The sequence below is a fragment of the Osmia bicornis genome, chromosome 5, assembly GCF_907164935.1.
Source record: "Osmia bicornis bicornis chromosome 5, iOsmBic2.1, whole genome shotgun sequence".
Taxonomy (NCBI): Eukaryota; Metazoa; Arthropoda; class Insecta; order Hymenoptera; family Megachilidae; genus Osmia; species Osmia bicornis.
Genome location: NC_060220.1, coordinates 8,956,070 through 8,977,888, shown reverse-complemented (window position 1 = coordinate 8,977,888; position 21,819 = coordinate 8,956,070). Strand labels below are relative to the sequence as shown.

The window sequence follows — 21,819 nt, the reverse complement described above, 5'->3', positions numbered from 1 at the left end:
ATAAAGCACATATAAAAATTGAAATTGGATAATATTTATGATACGCCTTAGGCATGGGGGGATACAAGGATAAAGAATTAGTTCGAATTGCTGCGTCCTTAAGTTTGGGAATCAGTGTTTCAAGTAATAAGCATGATTTGATAATTACTACCATTTTTCCTATAGTGAAGAGCAAAACTGAAAGAATATGATTGTTCTCCTAGAAAATTATTATCCATTGTACGCGTTAATACTAAATAACAATTTTCTGAGAAATATCGCTTCGTAAGTTTAACTTCGCACTCTTCACTGTGTATTACGATCCGTTTTTCGAAAAAGACATATTCCATTGCATAAAAAAGAAATGTCGGTATATACAAATCATTATATGTGTCTCATAATTATCTCTGAGTGGAAAAAAACTTTAATAATAATAATAACGAAAGCCAAATGAGCATGAAAATCAAATTAACATAATGCAAAAGTCTCAGGCGTCTCGTAGATCCGGTCGGCTAATTAGGTTAATTAGAATTCGTCTCTACGAGACGTAACAGTGAAACTATAGAAATCAAACCCTCCCCCGCCCTCCCTCGAATACAAGATTGTATTTGTTTTTAAGTCTAGATGTATAATCAAAAAATGAAAGAAGCTCGATACATAAAAAAAAAAATATTAAATCAGCTGATTCCAGGTATATACATATAAACATGGTGTATCTGTATAAAAAAATGCGTTCAGTGAAAAACATGAATATACGGATCAAATAGTGTTGATCGGTATCAATGATCATAGATTTAGATTACGTATGTACATCATATCACCATTTAATGGATTTAATGAAGAAAAAAAAAAGGAAAAAACGAATCTACCGATAGAGTAAGATAGCATTTATCTACGTTTTATTATTTCTTCTAATTAGCTATCATTAAACGTTTACTAAAGCGTAATTAAATATAACATGCTTGGATTCTTTCTCTCTCTCTCTATCTCTCTATGTGGAACTTCATGGAAGTTCTTCATCTTTTTTTTAACGCGTCCACTGCGAATGCGGTAGATTAAAGTCAGCTGAAGACACGTTAATATTATTAATATTAATACTGATTTTTCTACATTCATGCTATATTAATTTTACTAATATAGTATCAATGATAATATTAGTACTAATACTAATATTTATATCATAATTGACATTATTATTAATATTAATATTATTTCCACGGCTCTCAATTCGCAGCGAACGCGTTAAACGCATTGTAACATAGCATAATAACAATAGAAGATACGCTGATAATTAGAAATTAATTACCGCTCCTCGATGCGAGTGAAGTATCACGACGGAGGAAAGTGTTGTTTTATTTCTTCTAAAATTTGACCCATCGCTATACTTGCAACATAATCAAAAGTCTTTCCAAGGGTGTATCGGTCGTTCGATTACGATGTTCAAGTTTTTCGATCATTATATTCGTGTTAATAGTTCACCTTGTTAGCGTGGAATCGAATCAATAGGGGGCAAGGATATTTTGTTCAGCGTCTTTCCAGTTTATAGCGAATCAAGTTTTACATCAGATCAAAAGCCCGAATATATTAGTTAAGAGCAAAAGTTTATGAAACGATGTTTTTTGACATAAAAAAAAAAATAAGTTGAGGTTTTAGTTGCCTAGGCAATCGAATCAAATTTATATTTCCTAAAAATCAAATATCTTCGTAGCTCGTGAGAAACTGTCAGTGATTTATTTACAAACTGACGTTATAACTGAATGCAAAAAAAAAAAATTGTATAATGTATCTACTTACTTATTAAATCATTGTGTAACCGTTACACATGTAATAAAAATCCAATGTTGTCAATAAAGACTAAATATTATATACAAGGTGGATCAGTAAGTGTTGGCACCTCAACTGTTTCTAAAATTATTTTAGAAATTGGGAACATTTCATATAAAATACACCTGTATATTTTATATAAAGACAAGCATTCTTTATTTATAAAGAAAACACATATAAAAAGTGTAAAAGTTTATAGATAAAATTGTCATTTAATACTAAAACATTGGACGGATATAGTCTTTCTTTTAAGTTATACAATGATTAACTTTTTGAGTTTTCTATATTTTATGTCACGATCCGGAAGTTTAATTCTAATTTTATTGCTGTAATTAATTGACACGTTCTGCCAATTCTCGAGACTCGAATTATTAAAATTACATGTACAAATGGACGGAATTGTTAGCGATACTTATACTACATATAAAAGGTAATGTATAAAAGATATGTAGCATTAACTTTTTAGACACACAACTATGCTACTGTAAAATAGAAAAATGGTATTACTTTATAGATATTCATCTAAGAGATTCTGATATTAAGTGGTTAAGTATAAATTGTTATACTTGGATAAAATAAGCATGTTTCTACATGTTAAAGTTTTTTGATTTAGTTAAAATTTTCATGTAAAGTGATATGAAAACAAGTGGTGATATCTACTTATTTTTACGCCATAGAGACGGAAAGTTTTCGTGAATATGCTTTTTCTTCCCATTCTTGATCCGAGGGTAACGGCGTATGCCGTAATTTACAAATACGCGAACCGTATTTGAGTATAATCATTATAATGCAAACTACAAAAAGGGTCAAACATGTAGTTGCTGGCCAAAATATGTGTAGTCCCATCTCGGCGTAATTTTCTACTTAAAATACTTTCAAAATTTTATAGTTCTACTATTTCTCAACTTTGGCTATATAATATACCAGTTTGTATAACAGTGAGATAAAAGTGATGTTTTTAATTCAATGCTAATACTTTGTAAAATCTCTGTACTTTCTTAGCTGCAAAATATTGAAACTAAATTTCACTTTCACGTTTTTGCATTTCCATGTACTCTTGTGTTTGTGGTGCAGCCCTATAAGACTTAGGATTGTGATACTGTAAAACTTCTTGTTTTTCTTGAGATTCAAAAACACGTCCTGGTTCCAATTCACTTAAGTCTAGAGGTGGTGTTTTATGAGGTAATACTGTAAACAGCGGCTGAATCCACCTATTTCCTAACAAAATGAAGAATCATATAAATCAATGGAATCAATTTAAAATCATTAACAAATGAAATCTTTGAAACTTACCGGTATGAGGACTTTGCCAGTAGCTTCTGTGTCGTGAACACCAACAAAATCCAATGTTTAGGATACACAGGAATGCAAATATCAGAGAACAGATAGTGACAGTGACATAAAATGGGGTAAAGTCACTATACTCGTGTTTCACAAAGAACGGATTCTTCAGATAATCTTCTCTTTCGTCTAGAACGGACATTTTATAAATTTTAAACTGAGATTCTTCTGAAAAAAAACAAAGATAGTTTTCCCTTCAATGGATAAATTTTCATCGAAATTACTTGTTAATCAGAGTATGGGTTTAGAAATCGACTGAAGAGAACTTTTTGGAATTCATAAAATCAATTTTTAAGAAAAAAGAATCTCGCGTCATTTGTACTTCAAAGAGTGTAGGCGTGGCGTTAATTTGAAATTATGAAATTGTGGTTACCGTCAATCACATGGGTGCGGTGTATTTATTATTGAACTTAGATTCTTTTATACATTAATAACTTTAATGAAAGGCATTACGTCTTTAACAAACTTCAATAAGCTAGGAGATAAGTTTATAAAAAGAGGAGTTTCAGACCTCAAATAGGCAGGTGAAATTAGCACGTTAACGAGATACAATACGCACCTTAAGGTTTGTTCCGTTCGCGTATTTTTCTATTGATTATTACTGAAATTTTTTATAATTTAAAGTCGTTGCAATTTAAAATTAGTAGTATTAAAGAAACTACGTATGCCATACACATTCCAAGCATCACTTTTATGCGTTAGAATCTGTTACATCAAGTTGTATTTGGGCGGGGCGTTCTGTATAGTAGTAGGAGAAATGTATACTTTAAGCATCATTCAGATACCTATAGCAAAAAATTAAAATAATCCTGTTCATGAAATGGCGCGATTAAACATAGTTTTTATGTAAATTCAAAACATATCCTGTTAATAACGATTTGTTTTTGGAAGGATTAAGGGTATTAAATACTAAAAATTCAATATAAGTAATTTTTTATTCTTATGAAATGAAGGAAAACAAATTACATGATGTAATATAATTACTAAATTTGATTTCTTGTAGCTACTATGCACATATTTTCCAGAGATACGTCGGTAGTGGTATAATAAATTAAATTGCTCTGGAATCCAACACTTTTCAAATACTCTAATCGTCCCCAATTTAATAAAGCTTTTACTTTACGACCGATATTTTCTCTTTCACTAGAAGTTAATGTTCGCGTATTTGTTCTAAAAAAAATATCATGCAGTCTTACATACATTTTAAGATATAAACAAATTAGATATTACGAATGTTACCTTGTATCTTTAGAATTATTTGAAGTTTTAGTTATATTACTTAAACCATATCCACAAGTTGCCCAGCTAGCAATGCTGCATAGGATTGTAAATTCGTTTGGAGTAAAACCACATTGTTTTAAATAGTTTTTTCCAACATATGACGCATATTCGCATCTGTGGTGACAACAGAATGCTATTATTAATCCAGTAACATTACATTTAGGATCATTTTGCATTGCTTGAACCAAACAACTTATAGTTAAATCTGTAAACAATATTTATAGTGATTTTTTAAAGTAATATAGTTGGTACTGTAATAACAATATATACCTGTAGCTGTACCACATAAATGTTTTGCAATACCAACTTTACATTCAAATTTCTGTATCTCTGTAATTTCATTTAACTTCAAATCAGCAATGTCTGCACGAATTCTTTTTATCACCAGAGGAGACTGTTCATTCTTTAATTTATTATCACTTTTATGTCTGTGACTAGAGCGATCTATTAGCACTATACAACTATTTTTTTTATCCTTTATCATTTGCCCCAACCAGTAAGTTAATTTACCCTTCCCTGCTCCAAATTCAATAAAACATGTATTATCTTGTACAAGACCTGCATCTTCTAAATGGGATAACAATGAAGAATTTTGTAACATGTGTTTCTTAATAGTTTTCCCATAAGATTCATCATTTATTTTATCATTGAGTACTTTGTGTGTCTTCACTGCCTCAGGAAATTGAGGCAACTTTTCTAAAAATTAAATTAAACAAATAGTTTAAGACAGAATTGAACTAAGAATGTTATATATAAATTACCAACCATAAGCAGACGTCACTTTATCTATGACTGCATTTACTATAAGTTCATTAAGTTCAGAAAGTGGTACATGTTGCGGTTTTTCGCATGTTTTATCAATATTAACTCCCTTCACAATGAAGGAAGGTTGTGCATCCATCAACCTTTTTGCATTGCATACCTTCAAGTGTTTGGACAACTTTGATTCAAAGCATGTACTGGAAATGATCTATAAATTTTATATGCATGAAAGAATGTCTGTAATACATTTTACTAGAAGTATACTTACTGTGTAGAATCAAGTGGACACTTTATTCTTTTATCTACAGATTCATTGCCTTTGGAATTTGTAGATTCCAATGAATATTCTTGATGTTCGCCACAGTATTTGTTTCCTTGTTTTATTGTCATCCGGCAATAACGTTTCTTTCTTTTTACAAAATACATGCAATGATTTTCCATAGTTTGATTACAGAATTTATACTGATTTACAAAATAATGTAATCACTATGTGTTTATAACCTAGTATATCGAGTAACTTGATCCAATATATAGAAACAGTTATTTCCTTTTTTAGTTTTTTCATACGATTTTAATTCATAGTTTTATAGCTATAAACAAAATGTCTATAGAATAGATTATTTATGCAACCTATCATATAATTCGGCATCTAAAAATTCATAAAAATTTCTATATTTTTAAAAAAACCGCCAAAACAAATAGCGCCATCTATTCTCCGGTGCTCTAACCGAGCTTCTTGATTTCGCCGATAGGGAGCGCAAAAATTACTCCTAATTATAGTTCTTTTTATCAACACCAGAGATGCCATTGTAGTAAAATTGCTACCTGCTGGCGGGGAAAATACAAATAACTTTGTATTTCTATTAGTAAGTACTGTAATTAGTAAGTATTGTATTTCTATTCTTCTACATGGTTATTGTTTCCGGGGCTACCTACGGAAAGGGAAGCCTACGGGGAAATAAACACTACACTACTACAGTTTAATTTATTATAATATATTTAAATATAGTATTAGTTGAAAAATATATACAATGTAATGAATAAAAATTAATAGTATGAATTTCGAAAACAACAGTATCTAAACAATTACTTAATGTCATTTTGTTGTAAGTTATACATAGCAGGGGGCTTCTGAAAAGTAGATTCTGATATAATTTCATAAATAAATTTTGTTTATGATTTCTATAATTAGGCACAAAGTATATAATTAATACAAAAAAAAATTGCATCTTTGTATGTAATGTTTACTTTACAAGATTTCAATATGAATATGGGTACTCATCTGCTTAGCAGAAAGTACCATTTTCTTAGGAACAGCACACTAACAGTTTTTTGTCTTACTCACTGGACCTTGTTATATACAATATTATCCCTATAAATCTATGTACCATCAATGTACACCTATTACTAGGTGGTATAGAAACACAGTCTTAAACTCATTATTTTTTCTTTCAATATATGTACAAGATCTTATTGTAAAATGAAGTTTGACCAGTAATGAAAATAAATTTTTGTACTGTAGTAAGTTCATTTACAATTTGAAATATTTATTATGTGAGAAAAGAATTGTTGGTGTTATATATACAATAACAAATCGATGTGTTCCATGTAAAATTAGTGTAATGATTAAAAGTAAATTATACAATTTTTGTAATTTACTCGTGCAGAAAAAGAAAATTTAACAAGAAACTTTAATAATGATACACTGAGAACTGTTATTCAAAGAAGTATATAGTTGCCCCCTGTTTATCTTATATTAAAAAATAAAAAATAAATTATAAATTAATTATAATTAATAATGTATATATATATCAATTACATACAAATGTTACAGAATCGAATAAGATTCAATAAATATAAATTCTTTTAATCCCTTTTTTTTTAATTTGGTCTGTATATGCTAAAAATGTGAGGAATTTTATCGATCATTATTTCTCATATACTTATTTCCAAAGTTTACTGTATGGCACACTCTCATTTGTCAGAAAACGATTTTTAAATCGTTATACACATTAGTAATTGACGTGCATATATCTATATACATGCACGTTTAACCAAAATCTTAATTATAATAGAGCTAATCAGGTCTGAGCCTGATTTTACCTTACATTTCTCTACTTCTGTATTATTTACCCAATTTATACATAATATAAATTTCTTTGGTCTTAAGTTTTGCTTTGTTTTGTATTCTAAGTTTACATATAAATCATATAATTCTAAAATACTTTGTAAAGTGGTCATAGATTGTTGCAATCACTGGTTAAAAAAAAACTTTTCTCATGATAACTAACAAATTAACGTATATAATTATAGAAACATTGCACAAAGCAAAATAAGATGTGATTCTTTTTTGCAATTCATTTAATCATTTACAATATAAAATTTAACTAATAATCATTTATAAAACTATATAACAAATACTTGAATATTTTTGATAACATTTGTAGAAAAAAATTTTGACTATTTTTAGCATACTATTCTAATTCTATTAATGTAAGCAACTAAAATAATAGACAATGATTTGTAAATATCCTGATTACATATTGATCTGATATTCAATGATTAAATACATTTAAGGTGTCCCTAGATAAGCGTTGCTTTAAATAATTTATAAACGATAGAATACATGAAAAATTTGTTAGTAATAAAAATCATTTTCTGTCATTTCTTTGATTTCCTTTTACAATATTTTTGTTGTACTATCAAATTTTATATAAAAAAAAATATTTGTTTCTTATAATATTTTCTATCATTTAACAATTATTTAAAAACGTACTTATCTACAGACACTATCCAATCAGGTATTGAAACAACCTCATGACTATCTACTGTACATTGAAATTTTGTAGCACACAACTTTTCTTTTTTAACGTTAAATTACAGTGTGCATTCATATAAAACATAGCATGCATTTAATACATGTAATACTTTACTGGCAAAATATATATACAATATGTTCCGTATTAAGCTCATAAGCCATTGAAGATTCTACTTTGTTGATCAAATGAACGATGAGTTATTCAACCTTTAACTTGTTCGAAATAATAGTATTTAAATTTATTATTGTTACTATTATTAAAGTATAAAAAATCTTTTTCTCGAGTAACAACAGATTTAGTTAAGAAAATATTTTGGCGCGTCGTAAAATTTCTCTTGCTCACACAACGACAATCTTATGATTGTTACCATTCGGCAAGAGAACATAATAGACACGCTTCCCCTTATCTCATTGAAACTCTTGCATATTACTATGATATTGGTTATTGAATGAACCATTTGATTGTTCATTTCTTTCAATAACACTTTGCATTTCAACCGTTGATCCACTATTAGGTTGTCCATTGGTACTATTTAAATTTCCAGAATTAGCAACTATGTTAACATTGTTTGTAGTATTAGATTGTTGCGTCTGTTGCTGTTGTTGTGACTGTTGTTGCTGCTGCTGCTGCTGCTGTTGCTGTGGTTGATGGCCATTCGCAGCATTCTGGGCAGGATTATTATTATTCCTATTCTTAGGTCTATGCCGAAGCTTGTGAGTGTCGAGACTTTGTTTTACAGAGAATCCCTTGTGACAGATATCACACTTGAATGGTAACGGAACCTGACAATTTACATCATCCGCGATAGCCGACGATGCATGAGCTGCTAAATGCATCGAATAATAATGCTTGACCACAAATGATTTCCCACAAACTTCACAAATATACGGGCCAGATACACCATGCGTTTTACGATGTTTGTGAAGATTGTCCTTACGAGAGAAGCTTTTACCGCACATTTCACAGTCATGCATCTTTTCGCCTGTATGCGACACAGAGTGTCTAACTAAATGTTCTTTGCGACTAAATGCTTTAGTACATGTAGTACACACATAAGGACGTTCACCGGTATGTAATTTTCTATGCTGGTAAAGATGTTCTTTCCGCTTAAACGGTTTACCACAAACGTCACAACTGAAGGAATTGGTACTAGTTTGTAAATTATCTTCTTTGATAGCACTACCGTCAGATGTTTCACTTAAAAGATTTTGAACAGAGCAACTGTGACTATTCAGTTGACTTATAGAGGAGAAAATTTTACCACAACCCTTACAAGTACTATCCCTATGAGTTTGCGATATAACTTGAGGATTCACTGTGATTAACGAGGTCGGTTCAGGTCCTGATTTAATTCTCAGAAACTCTGATATCTGCCCGATCGAGTTACGAGACATTGAATCGTCTGATTTGTTATAATCTTTAAATTCCTTTCCCTCCTCTCGAACAGTTTGTGTAACTAAAGGTGTGTCTTTAAATCCCAAATTTAAAAATACTTCTGGCGCGCCTTGTACGGTCGTATAATTTTGTACGTTTTGTACGTTTTGCACTGTACCTTCATCTTTTTGAGTTTCAGATTGTACTTTTTGGATAATTTGCTGATTTTGTTTAGGATTCGAATCTGCCTTTAAAACAATATTATTATTTTGATGTACTACTTGAGTTTGAGATTCTTGCTTTACAGGAAATTCTTGTTGCGAGGAAATCTGTACTTGTTGCTTTTCAATTTGTTGAAGCTGTCTGTGTTGCTTTTCGTACTCTCTTTGCTGTCTTTGTAACTGTTGAATCTGTTGTGTTATTTGTGATTGATTTTGTGGCTGTTGCTGCTGCTGCTGACTAACCTGTGTTTGATTCGGTTGCTGAGATATTTGTCTTTGTGGTTGTATTTGTTGATTTATAGGATTATGATTTTGAATTTGACTTTGCACTTGTTGAATTTGTGAGTTTGGACTTTGTTGATCATTTATTTGATTTTGTGTTTCATTTGATTGTTGAGGCGATACTTGCTGCGAGGTTTGTTGCTGATAACTATAGTGTGTTTCTGCAGTTGCTTCTACTACGGCAGCTGCCATACCCCCAGGTTGCATCTAAAATACATAATTGTCATTAATTTATCAAAAAAATAAATGATTAATAAAAGCATAACGAATACTGCAATGTAACAATATTTTTGTTTTTAACAAACCTGCATAGCACATTTATATTGTTGAACTCTAGCTTGAACTCCACTGATAATTTGAATATTTGAAGTATTTATGTTGCTAACAACAACAGGTTGCTGATGCTGTATTTGTTGATCATTATTAACTAGTTGATTTCCTGCAGAGGATGTTACCTTTTCCATGGACTTTAACATTTCATTGTCAGGTGTTGCAGATCTATCTTTCTCTGTACTCTTTACGTAAACCTTACCCTCTTTTAGGAAATCTTCAGAGAATCTTAATGAAGTAAAATATGATTCTAGCATACCTTCTGCATTAACAACAGTTTCTCTAAACTCAATGAAATTTTCCAATTTCTTTACACACTCATGGCAAACAATTTTTGGCAAAGAATCCTCTTCAAGAACCTTGAAATATTTATTAAATTATACATATTATTTATTGATGCAAATCAATTAATACTACATTTCTAAATTGGGCTTATGCTACAAAGGATAGCCTCTGTTTTATAACCAACATTTTTAAAAACCATTTCTAATTAACGTACATACAAAGTATATAGCCTCACCTGTATCGGTAAACATGTTTGAATCTTTGTTTGAAGTTGCCGTCTACGACCTTCCTCCCGGAAAATGTTCATTTTATTTCCCTCACTGCTAGTACACAATCTGCACAGTTCGTAATAATTCACTCTTCGATATCCAGACATTGTTTTCCCGCGGAAAACTTAATTGCGCGACCTTAAGAAAATCGCGAGTAACTTTCCTTTTATAGAAATATACTCGTAGCAATGATCACTATTGCCCTATCATCGTTGACGATGCTATTTTGCATACAAAATAAGATCCCGCTTGATATCGCATTTCTGAGACTACGTGAATTGTACCCGTGGCCATTTGCAGTTTGTGATTATAGCGACAATGAACGATAACGAAACGCGCTAAAAATTCAAATCTATTTGTAAACTACACAAACACATGCAGGTTTAAAAATATTAAAGGAACTTTAGTTACAACGTATGATTATAAATTAATTCGTACATGATTTCAGGATTTATATCGCTTACATATAATCAATGGCAAGTGGATAAAATTCATTTTTATTAGTACGTCGCTGCTTCAATTTTTAGAACAATCGTTCTTTTGCGATAGAAACTTAAAAAAAGTAATATAAGAAGTTTATTTATACAATCCTTTATTCGAAATATGTTTCATACGAAATAAGAATTCATGTTTTTACAATGAATATTTTTTATTATAATAATTCGTGGTCTGGGGTCCCATCTATGCTCGGGAAGATATCGAATGAGGAAACGTGGAACATTGAACCGGATAGATGAAAATGTCATCACCAACTGGTGGAGTTTCCTGTGGGGATAGTATCGGGAATAAGTTTGGTGGGTAGTGATTGATTATTTTTATTCTGTGGATTTCATGTCAGTATGTGCACGTAGTTAACAAAAATGCGTGAAAACGAAATATGTTGATGTTAAATTATGAGAAAAAATCTATTGATCGTGAGAGAACGTGGTAGGAAATATCACGGTGCGATAGTGCGAGGATCCTAACCTTGTTAAAAAATGAAGTCAGGCACCATGGACAAACATAGAGGCTCGACACTTCTGAAATTGGAAGAAAACGAGCAAGTCTTCCAATTAATAGGAAATCGGTGCCAGGTAAGAATTATTCTCACGGTCAATTTTACCCGCTAATACGGTAATTCTTATTTTACCTGACTGATTTTGACCTAAATTTTGTCGATCGACAGATATAGATAAACACATATTGTCATTTCTATTTTCACATTATTTGCAAAATTTCTCCTGCCAATATTTCAGCTAACCCTTTATCTATCTTATCTGTTACTCATGTAATACCTATATCAATTTTGAATGTTTAACATCGACATATTTAATAACGTAAAATAAAATTCCGAAATTACGAAATGGAATTTAAATGGAAGTATTGATTTAGTACTTTTAAATAATATCGTGAATTATTAAATAGAAAATATTTCACAGCATTGAAAGTGTATGTTTAATGTTAGGTATTAGTCATGGGTGAATCAAATGACATCAGAGGACTCATAAGTATGCAGAAGTCTTCCATTGAATAGTTAAATATTTATGTTAAATAAATTTTTCATGCTGACACTTTGTTGTTTACACATTCATTGAAAATATAATAATACCTACATAAAGATTTATATTACATTTAAAAAAATTATTTTTTAGTGTCTAGCAGCTGGAGTTATACAGTTGTATCTGACAGAACCACCATTACATAAAGAATGGATAAAAAAGACTACAGGTATTATAACATTGATAAGGGATAATCCTAGACGTAGTTTCTTCCTTCGTTTATATTGCTTACAAAGGAAAGCAATGTTATGGGAACACGAGGTTTACAATGCAATGGACTATAAAGCACCATTGACATACTTTCATACATTTGAAGCAGAAGATTGCATGGCTGCTTTTAATTTTGCAAGTGACACTGATGCTGTTACTCTAAGGTAATTTGTGGTAAAACTTGAGGGAAAGTGCTATTAAGGTATTGTAAAAAATATGGAGTAACTATAAATTGTTTTTAGGAATATTCTTCTTGGTAAATTGAATGCCAAACGTCAAAGAAGACAGCAAAGGAGATCTAAAATAGAAGGAGAGGGTCAACATGGTGCAACATTACCCTGGAGGAATCAGAGTAACACATCACCAGCTGCGTTTAGCACAGGATCAACTTCTAATTTATTAAACGGAACCCCGGCTACGATTGACGTCAATAGGAGCGCGTCAAGTAGTTCTATATACAAAACTAAAAAGAAAAAGCGGGATAAAGCGAAAAAAAAATTAACAAAAGATGACATAGGTCCTCCATCTAATTTTAGGTGGGGAGTTTATAAAATAATTACAGCACCGTTTCTTTAACAACATCAAATAAATTCTCACGTTTATTTTAATGTTTTTAGACATGTTATGGGCTGGAATTCTAATAACAAAGGAATGGATTTAGAGCCGCTTGATTTACATTTAAAAATTTTCCTTGATAAAGTAGGAGTATCAGAGCATCAATTCAGGAATCAAGATACGCGCAATTTTATTTATGATTTTATCGAAAAGAATGGCGGCATGAGTGCCATTCGGGAAGATATTTCTTCGTCTATTTCGAAAGGTAACACACAACAACAGCAGTCACAACAGCAACAACATCAACCATTACAACAACAACAACAACCTCCAGTTGCACCTCCAAGACAGGAATATCCTCCTCCAGTTCCTGCGAGAACAATACCTGTTGGTATATTTTGTACGACATTATATGTTCCTTGTAAAAGGATAAATTAGCCTAACGAAGCAAATTTTTTTTTTACAGCATCAAACAAGAAGTGCTCCTCCGTTACCTCCAAGCCGGTTAAACGCACCTTCGACACCGCCAAATGCACCACTTACCGCGCCCCCAGTACATAGAACATTACCATCTCGACCGCCCCCAGTTTCTTTAACTGCGGCACCATCACTGCCACCGCCTCCACCTCCGGCTCCACCAGCTCCAACTCCACCATCCAGGAATAATTCAACCGCACCTGTTCCGCCTCCACCTCCACTGCCTAATTTAATAAATACCAATGAAGGAACTGTGAATACGAGTGCTACCAATAATAATAATCATAGTAATAATAATAATAACGAAGAAAGCGCTGACCCTAGATCAATGCTCATGCAGTCTATAAGAAGTGGCACTACACTTAGAGTTGGTATCAGAACAAAGAATATAGATACTGCCACTGAATTTGATTATTAATATTGTATAAATTTATGTTACAGAAAGTTGATAAACCTGAAACAAAACCAGCACCTGCTGTTGGGGGTCCTAGGAATGCTTTATTGGAACAAATTCGTCAGGGAGTTGAATTAAGGCCTGTTGCGAACGAGGTAAAATCTAAAACGACACCGGCATATCAAGGCGGATTAGCTAGTGCTTTGTCCAGAGCTCTTGCCGAGCGATCAAGTGCAATCCATAGTGAAAGTGATGATTCGACTAGTGAAACCAGCGAAGATGATGACGAATGGGATGATTAATTCAAGTAAGATAAAAATAAATACTGAATTATATGGAAATTAATAAAATTTTTCTAATTAGTATATGATGTAGTATTCCAGATGAAATATGCAATTCGAGGAATACAATAATATACCACTGTGATAAATCTGCTATTGATAAACATGTAAACAGAATAGCTACTATAAATGTATAATGTAACGATTTTGAATTTGAATTATCCAAAGAAGAATGAAAATCATATAAATGTTCTGAAAAGGGAAAACCACTTAAACATGTTATCAAAAAGTAAAGCACAATTAAATGGATAGGGCAGGTAAGGGCAGAATAAAGATTTATAATTATGTTGAAAAGAAATTTTTTAAAATAAATTTACTAAAGTAAATAGACTATTATGCAGTATAATAGGTATATAAAAGATGATATTTCGTTCCGTATTATTTATTTATGTAAACTGATATTTATCAAGTAAGAAAGCATATATAGTCTCGAAACGCGTTTTATAAGGAGTATTAAGTGAAAAAATCTCGCATAATTGCATTAACAAGTTTTATGTAAGTTTATACAGAAGCATAATTTGTTTATAATAATAATCAAAAAACTTGCCCTAATTGGCCCTGCCCAGCATGTGCAACTTGATGTATGCGTAATTTTAAGTTAGTAATGACATTAGTGTGAAACGTAATTCTACGATAAGACAAACATAAACGCAGTATTTCCAAATTAATTGGAATAGATCAGATTGAATAGAGTGAAGAAAAAGTATTAGAAATATTATTACATTATTTCAGCATAATACTCTATAAAGTTGCAATATTGAACTATAAATGGTACATCGAAAAAGTTTTAATTTATAGGAATTTCGCTTAACATTTCAAGAGATATATCTACAGGTACCACTGTACAGGTCGACTTATACCAACTGACATTTAAAGGAAAGAACTATCTGTTTCCAATACTCCTTCCTTGAAAATCATTTTAAGTCATCTAAATTACGGCTTTGCATCTAGTCGTTTATGAAGCTAAAGTAGACGTTCTAAGGCGTTTTCAAAGTCTTTAAATGACTTCAGAATTAGGTGTGGATAAATTAAAAAAATAGCTTCTCTTTTAATTTTTTATTCCTTAATTTATTACATTAAGTTCAACATCGTCGGCCTTCGTTATATATACAGGAACCAGGAGAAAAGAAAAGTTGTTTCATAGGATGTAGAAGGGAACTAATTATAAGTGAGTTTTCATTGCACGATAACTAATTTAAAACGGCGCATCAAACGATTCTTGAATATCCTATTAAAGTATGTATAAACTACGATGTAGTAAGAATTTTATATTTTCACGTGAGTGATATAGGTATCAAGTCCGCGGAAGTGAAGCGCAAAACAGAAAAATTGTCAGCGGGAATGTATGAAGCACAAGATAGAGTTATGCCACTATGGAGCAATCCTAGTCACACCAGAAAAGAAAGAAACGAAAAGAATGTGTTAATTATTAGTTATTGTATTTTTATTATATTCTATGCAATATTATCTAACTTAAATATACCGATACGAAGGGATCACTTCGACTGATTGAAAATCACACGTTACAGGATTTGTTCAGCTGCTTCAATTTTTAATCAAGCGTAATCAAGAAAGGAGCTATAACTATATTTGTTAACTAGAGTAAAGAGAAAAATAGTGACAAATGTTTTAAAAATAATAAAAAAAAAAAAGACTTGTTATAGATGAGCTAATAGTGTATGAGAATAAGACTCGAGAGGATTACAAATTCTACAATTGATTAATACATTAGAAGTATTGTTGTATTTAAGAAAGAGAAAGACCTATAATGGACATGTATTTTTGTCCACTTTCCAGAGGTACATATGGACATGTTACAAATCGTATTAGGTTTGTATTATGACTACCAAATATGAGAAAAACTATGAAAAACATACATCAGTTTACTTTAACGCGCAACTTCCTCTTACCGTATTATCATTTTCTTTTTTTATTAAGTAAATTTACGTATAAATTATAGCGCAAACTTTATGAACTAATACAAAACGAATGTTTCTTCTTCATGATTCATCAGAGAAAAATGATGTTTCTATAGAAATGAAGAGTAAAAAGAAATTCGAGTTTGTTGTGTGTAAATAGCTTTAAAAAAAACGTTAAAATAATGTTTATATTATTTATTTAATAGTCAGCTTTCTTATATATATATATATATGAAAGTTAGATTAAGTAGGTCAGAAACATATTGGTTGTACAAAATGGATCTAACTAAATATTTTTGCTGTGAATACAAATTAAAGTTATACTTGCGTGTAATTTGCGATTAATAATTGAAATGAAATTTCAAATTTCTTACTTGAACTTAATTTGTAACGATAGACACTTTATTTGTGACATTTTTGTAATTGTTAGGTATGCAGAAAAAGGAACATATCAAAATATTAGGAGCATTTAAATTTGCATTTAATTAAAATACCTCATGAGAGAGAAACTTGAATATTCTGGAACAAACAGAAGATAATGGAAATGGGTCTAGATGAATACAACTACATTATTCTAGTAGAAGACTAACTTCCTTAAAAAAAAAAGAGCTCACAGGTAAATTAGCTTCTCTAACAAATTGTAATCCTTAAAAATTTATACTATCTCATTTTTTTCTAACTAAAATTGTTAAATCTATTAACGACTTCACTAATTAATTCATTAGTTATTAAACTAAATACATCTAAGATTAGCAAAAATCAATAGTCTTTATTCTGTAACAAATCAAAAAGTTATAAATAGAAAACCATACTGAATATTTTTGTGTGTTGAAATGGTACCAAATATTCATTGCAAAGATTATTTATTTGTATCTCCAACAGACTTACATTAAATAATATATTTACAAATTTAATGATATTTTAATATAAAATTTCAACAGAATATTCATTATCTTATCAACTATGTATATAAAAGTATAAAAAACTTAACTACATCAGTTTTACGCATATACAAAAGGGCAGTTTTTAAATCGCATTATACAAGAATAGAGAGCCACTGAATTATTGCCTAATTATTAAAATTATTCATACGCCATTGCCTATTGTTTGTATCAATTGTGGTGAGGTAGAAGGAACAGATATACTAAACGCGGCTATAAATACATTTATAATTGTTATAAGAAAAACACCTACTACAACGTAATTATTGATTCTTCTTGCATTTAGTGATTTCGACTGTCCTTTTATGTCGAAGCGACCTTTGAAAATCAAACTGACTCCCACAGCAATCTAAAAACAGAAGATTAGAATCATAAAGAAATGAAAGATACAAAATTCGTTGTAATCAATTTGTATATCATCAGTTATCACGATCATTGTTAACAAAGGATATTTGATCTTTTGTGTCAGTAAGAATGATAAATCTTACCTGAAGCATAAGACTGATAACTATCAAAGTCAAAATGATGAGGAACGTAGGGCTATGCCGTTGATACTCGATTAGATACCTTAATTGATTCGCATTGGCAGTAATTAAGGCAACGTCCATCATACCTTGTGCCACCGTTTTTTTAGCGGCATAACTGTTTGATTGTTTATACGCTTGAGACTTTTTGTCCGTCGTGTCGACGGATGGCACGGAATCCTTAACTACCACTTCTTCGACCATTTGTACTTCTAATTTCGGATCTATTTCTTTTTCCTCCTCCATGGTTTTCTTCTTGCATCAACCCTGTGCTTTTCTTTGGCAGAGTCAATGCTCTTTAAAAAAAAAATATATATTTTGCACATGTAACATTAATTTTAAATTTTACACTGAGATGACAAGGTTTATAATTTAAAATATCAACTCTTGTGTGGGCGATCGGGTATCCATTGTGTCTTTCCAGCGTTATTGTTTAAAATTTTGATTTTAAAAAGATGAACCAATATAGAAATATCCAAAGAGTGGTTTTGTAATATTTTCACAAGTTAAAAATTGTTAAATGAAACAACTAACCGGTTGCCCACACAGGAGTTAATAAGAAGGTAACCGAAAGAAGAATTTACCTGAAGTTACTTCACGATAATTAACGCGGAATGTATGTTAAATAGCGTTAAAAGAGACTTCAGTTCCGTGGTGGCTTAAGGAAACCACAAATGACGCGTGACTGAAGGGAAGTGTCTAAGGACAATGAATGTATACCAATCAAAACATCGTTACTATGTTGGTATCAGCTTATCACCGCGTGCGGTTGTATGAACAATAAAATACGAAAAAGAAAAAAGGAGGCCAGTAGCGACGACGGTGACAGTAACTACGACGATTTCAACTGTTGTTTTCAGCTTGTTAGACGCTTATATTTAAAAACAAAACCACGAGCAATTGCAATGAGCAAATAAATCTGATGATTCGTTTCAATTAAGTCTCTGAATGGTGATAGAGTGAGATAAATTCTTTTCTTTAGAGAATAGTATTGTGCAATAGATCTGAAACAAGTCCGATTGCAACTTTGATTGGCTAACTGAATCTGATAACTGATAAGAAATTAATCATTTATATCTATTATCTGCTCGATTGCTTTTGAATTCAAAATATATATATATAGAGAGAGAGTCACGTTGGAATGTCTATTGTTTTGAAGAGATAAAAATATTGTAATAGAAGAATTAGCATAATAGGGTAGAAAGTCGCCCTGCTTCATAGTTTTCCTTAGAAATCTTAGTTAGGCTCTTCTAGGGCAAATAGCGAGACGCTCCTCTTCCTCTCTGTACCCTTCACCAACATTACACCCACGTGTACATTCGTCGAGGGCACAGAGAACCTATCGTGTGTGGTGCACAATGACCTATTGTTGACTCATTAATTGAACAGCGACACGTGTTTTTTACAATTAAAGAAAAGCATCGTGACACGCGCGTGTATTTTGATCCCTGATAGTATTATGGACATTGGCGTAACTGTGGTCCCTCGAGCGAATCAATGATCTGGAACAAAAAGGAACGTTTTGTACAGGTGAAAGTCGAGAGGATAAAGGGGTCAATTCGCTATAAACGTCGAAGACGAGGACACTCATGATTAAGTTTCATTTGAAAAAAAGACAAGTGTACAGGTCCTCGTTGATTGAGCACAAAATACACGCATTATTGATTACTTAGGCAAATCATCAGTACTAATTACTTTTATAAACAAAGTTCGGTAGTTACATTTCCAATTAACTAATTGGCGATAACGAAAGTGTGTATCGTGATCATAGCTACAGCTTGGTTACGCAAAAGTAGACATTGAAAGACTGCTAGAAATGTGTAAAGGTATTGCCTCTGATAGCGAATAATTCCTTTCATTGATTTTCATTTGATCACTTCACTCTCTTGAAATATGTCATCATTTCAAGTATCCTAAGTTTTTTAAATGTCACAGAAATAAATTCCCTTTCCAACTGGAAAACCGCATGAGGTGATAAGTAAAATCTGACTTATCGCTTATTCCTTGAACATGTACATAGTGAAAACTGGTCCGGAAACCGTGCGATATATTCAATAATGTTGGTGGAGAAAATAGGTTATGCAGCGATCATATATTGGGGATACAAATTCTCTCGTAACACGTTGTACAAAGTGTACAATAACTTTTTCTCCACTTCATGCGTCGACTTATACTCGATGGGTAAATGGGCAGTGGTCACAGGATGTTCCCATGGGATAGGAAGAGCGTATGTCGAGGCTCTAGCAAGAATAGGGTTAAACATAATTCTTGTCAGCCCTGACACGGAGAATTTAAAGGCGATCGCTAGCAATATCGAGACGATGTACAACGTGAAAACGAAAGTGATCAAGTTGGATCTATCGGAAGGTCTGGAAACGTACAACGCTATTGAGAAAGAGATGTACGGTTTGGAGATCGGCGTATTGGTCAATAACCTTGGTATGTCGTATCCGCATCCGGAATATTTTCTCAATCTTCCTCACAAAGAGAAGATCTACATGAGCATCATACATTGCAACGTGGTCGTCGTGACGAACATGTGTCGCATCTTGCTGCCTCAAATGGTGGTCAGAGGGAAAGGAGTGATCGTAAACGTTGCCTCGATGGTCGCTGTACTGCCGAGTCCTCTTCTCACTGTATTTGCAGCCACGAAGGCGTACATCGTGAAATTCAGTAAAGATTTACAGATCGAATATGCTAAACATGGTATAATTGTACAGTGTTTGTTACCTGGTACCGTAACTAATCATAAGACAGACTCGCCAAGATCAGGGTGGATGGTACCAACGCCTGAGAAATATGTACAAAGCGCTATTAAAACGATAGGCAAGGAGAATGTGACAACAGGTTTCTTGCAACACTCCATTCTAGTCAGGATAATTAAATTGATTTATCGAGTATCACCTAACTCTATCATCGTTTGGATGATCAACATCATGGAAGGGAATCGGAATATCGCCTTGCGGCGTTACATCGGATGATTTTGTACAAATATTTAAATATACAAGCCTTAATGTAAAGACAAATTTGTATACTTTTTGCTTCATATAAGAGAATGATAAGGATTATGGAAATTAACACAAATTATCTCGATCTCTTCAGACTTGGCGCATCATCTTCCAAAGTAGTTTTTGTTATTTTTTTAATAAATGGTGCTAAAGGTTTAACTGTGCCATTTGCTCCGTCCTAGTAGACTGCATCAGTCTAGCACGCGTTGGCGGTAACAGTAGATTGCTTCGATATTAATGATTATAATTTTTCTTCGAAGTTTTAATTATTAAAAACATGATATTAAAGAAGCTCAATCTTTTATGCGGTTCTATTACATTTTCGATATCAAAAGCGAAGGGCGTCAGGAGTGGGGGCTCCAGACGCCCTTGCATGCGGCTCGAGGAGGAGTCGGCACCGGGTGCGACCCCCGGTGTCGGCCACATGCTAGGCATCCGGGAGGGGCACCTGTGTGCCATGCGTGGAGAGCTCCGAAGTAATACACATAGAGTCTCGAAAACCTCCTTTAACGCCCGTGTCGGTCGCCGTGGGGTTTTAGTCAGTAAGAATCTGACACTCCCCCGCCGCCCTCCCCCAGGGGATGGTGGGGGGTCTTATGCAAGATTTCCCCACGTTAAAAACAAAAAAAAAAATAATCTCACATCCCAGCATTCCTTACATCCCTGCATCCCTTACATCCCAACATCCCTTACATTCCAGCATTCCTCACATCCCTCCAACCCTTATATTCCTGCATCCTTTACGTCTCTACACACCTTACATCTATGCATCAATTATATTTCTAGCGGAAAAGTTTGAACTAAATTTTTCCCAAAAACAACGCCATCTGGTTTCGGAAGAAGGAACTAAATCATGACAAAATTTTGGCCCTCCAGCGGCAAAAATGCGAACTAAATTCTCGATGTCGAATCAGCGCCATCTGGTTTCGGAAAAAGGAACTAAATCATGCCAAAATTTTGGCCCTCTAGCGGCAAAAATGTGAACTAAATTCTCGACGTTGAATCAGCGCCATCTGGTTTCGGAAAAAGGAACTAAATCATGCCAAAATTTTGGCCCTCTAGCGGCAAAAATGCGAACTAAATTCTCGATGTCGAATCAGCGCCATCTGGTTTCGGAAAAGGGAACTAAATCATGCCAAAATTTT

General features: G+C 32.4%; 7 protein-coding genes across 11 annotated transcripts; 2 read left to right on the top strand and 5 right to left on the bottom strand.

Moving 5' to 3' along the window:
• Positions 1-1,933: 1,933 nt before the first annotated feature.
• Positions 1,934-2,658, bottom strand: LOC114872331. Its single transcript, XM_029179422.2, has one exon. The coding sequence runs from the start codon at positions 2,647-2,649 to the stop codon at positions 2,470-2,472; it is 180 nt and encodes a 59-aa protein (XP_029035255.1). The 5' UTR covers positions 2,650-2,658; the 3' UTR covers positions 1,934-2,469.
• Positions 2,659-2,729: 71 nt separating this feature from the next.
• LOC114872330 lies at positions 2,730-3,904 on the bottom strand. 3 transcript variants are annotated; one of them, XM_029179418.2, is made up of 3 exons: positions 3,704-3,904; positions 3,097-3,312; positions 2,730-3,021 (listed from the first exon to the last, which is right to left on the bottom strand). In XM_029179418.2, the coding sequence occupies exons 2-3, from the start codon at positions 3,284-3,286 to the stop codon at positions 2,822-2,824; spliced, it is 390 nt and encodes a 129-aa protein (XP_029035251.1). In that variant the 5' UTR covers positions 3,287-3,312; positions 3,704-3,904; the 3' UTR covers positions 2,730-2,821. The 3 variants fall into 3 exon arrangements, with proteins under 3 accessions (XP_029035251.1, XP_029035252.1, XP_029035254.1); XM_029179419.2 differs by having other exon boundaries at positions 3,097-3,309; XM_029179421.2 differs by lacking the exon at positions 3,704-3,904 and adding an exon at positions 3,518-3,693.
• Positions 3,905-4,060: 156 nt separating this feature from the next.
• Positions 4,061-5,826, bottom strand: LOC114872319 (tRNA:m(4)X modification enzyme TRM13 homolog). Of its 2 annotated transcripts, none has more exons than XM_029179407.2 (5): positions 5,456-5,826; positions 5,191-5,384; positions 4,696-5,121; positions 4,384-4,630; positions 4,061-4,314 (listed from the first exon to the last, which is right to left on the bottom strand). In XM_029179407.2, exons 1-5 carry the CDS (start codon positions 5,626-5,628, stop codon positions 4,128-4,130), a joined length of 1,227 nt encoding a protein of 408 aa, XP_029035240.1. In that variant the 5' UTR covers positions 5,629-5,826; the 3' UTR covers positions 4,061-4,127. The 2 variants fall into 2 exon arrangements, with proteins under 2 accessions (XP_029035240.1, XP_029035241.1); XM_029179408.2 differs by having other exon boundaries at positions 5,191-5,395; positions 5,456-5,548.
• Positions 5,827-7,722: 1,896 nt separating this feature from the next.
• Positions 7,723-11,210, bottom strand: LOC114872304 (zinc finger protein 184-like). Its single transcript, XM_029179390.2, has 3 exons — positions 10,734-11,210; positions 10,189-10,572; positions 7,723-10,090 (listed from the first exon to the last, which is right to left on the bottom strand). Exons 1-3 carry the CDS (start codon positions 10,872-10,874, stop codon positions 8,414-8,416), a joined length of 2,202 nt encoding a protein of 733 aa, XP_029035223.2. The 5' UTR covers positions 10,875-11,210; the 3' UTR covers positions 7,723-8,413.
• A 232-nt stretch (positions 11,211-11,442) lies between these two features.
• Positions 11,443-16,158, top strand: LOC114872309 (neural Wiskott-Aldrich syndrome protein-like). 2 transcript variants are annotated; one of them, XM_029179398.2, is made up of 7 exons: positions 11,443-11,840; positions 12,399-12,679; positions 12,758-13,051; positions 13,133-13,457; positions 13,537-13,914; positions 13,989-14,248; positions 14,317-16,158. In XM_029179398.2, the coding sequence occupies exons 1-6, from the start codon at positions 11,745-11,747 to the stop codon at positions 14,241-14,243; spliced, it is 1,629 nt and encodes a 542-aa protein (XP_029035231.1). In that variant the 5' UTR covers positions 11,443-11,744; the 3' UTR covers positions 14,244-14,248; positions 14,317-16,158. The 2 variants fall into 2 exon arrangements, with proteins under 2 accessions (XP_029035231.1, XP_029035230.1); XM_029179397.2 differs by having other exon boundaries at positions 11,446-11,840; positions 14,325-16,158.
• Positions 16,159-17,103: 945 nt separating this feature from the next.
• On the bottom strand, positions 17,104-18,393 carry LOC114872313 (ninjurin-A-like). The gene is made up of 3 exons (XM_029179403.2): positions 18,251-18,393; positions 17,631-17,962; positions 17,104-17,491 (listed from the first exon to the last, which is right to left on the bottom strand). The coding sequence occupies exons 2-3, from the start codon at positions 17,910-17,912 to the stop codon at positions 17,288-17,290; spliced, it is 486 nt and encodes a 161-aa protein (XP_029035236.1). The 5' UTR covers positions 17,913-17,962; positions 18,251-18,393; the 3' UTR covers positions 17,104-17,287.
• A 316-nt stretch (positions 18,394-18,709) lies between these two features.
• On the top strand, positions 18,710-20,653 carry LOC114872312 (very-long-chain 3-oxoacyl-CoA reductase-like). Its single transcript, XM_046285673.1, has one exon. The coding sequence runs from the start codon at positions 19,724-19,726 to the stop codon at positions 20,645-20,647; it is 924 nt and encodes a 307-aa protein (XP_046141629.1). The 5' UTR covers positions 18,710-19,723; the 3' UTR covers positions 20,648-20,653.
• Positions 20,654-21,819: the final 1,166 nt, after the last annotated feature.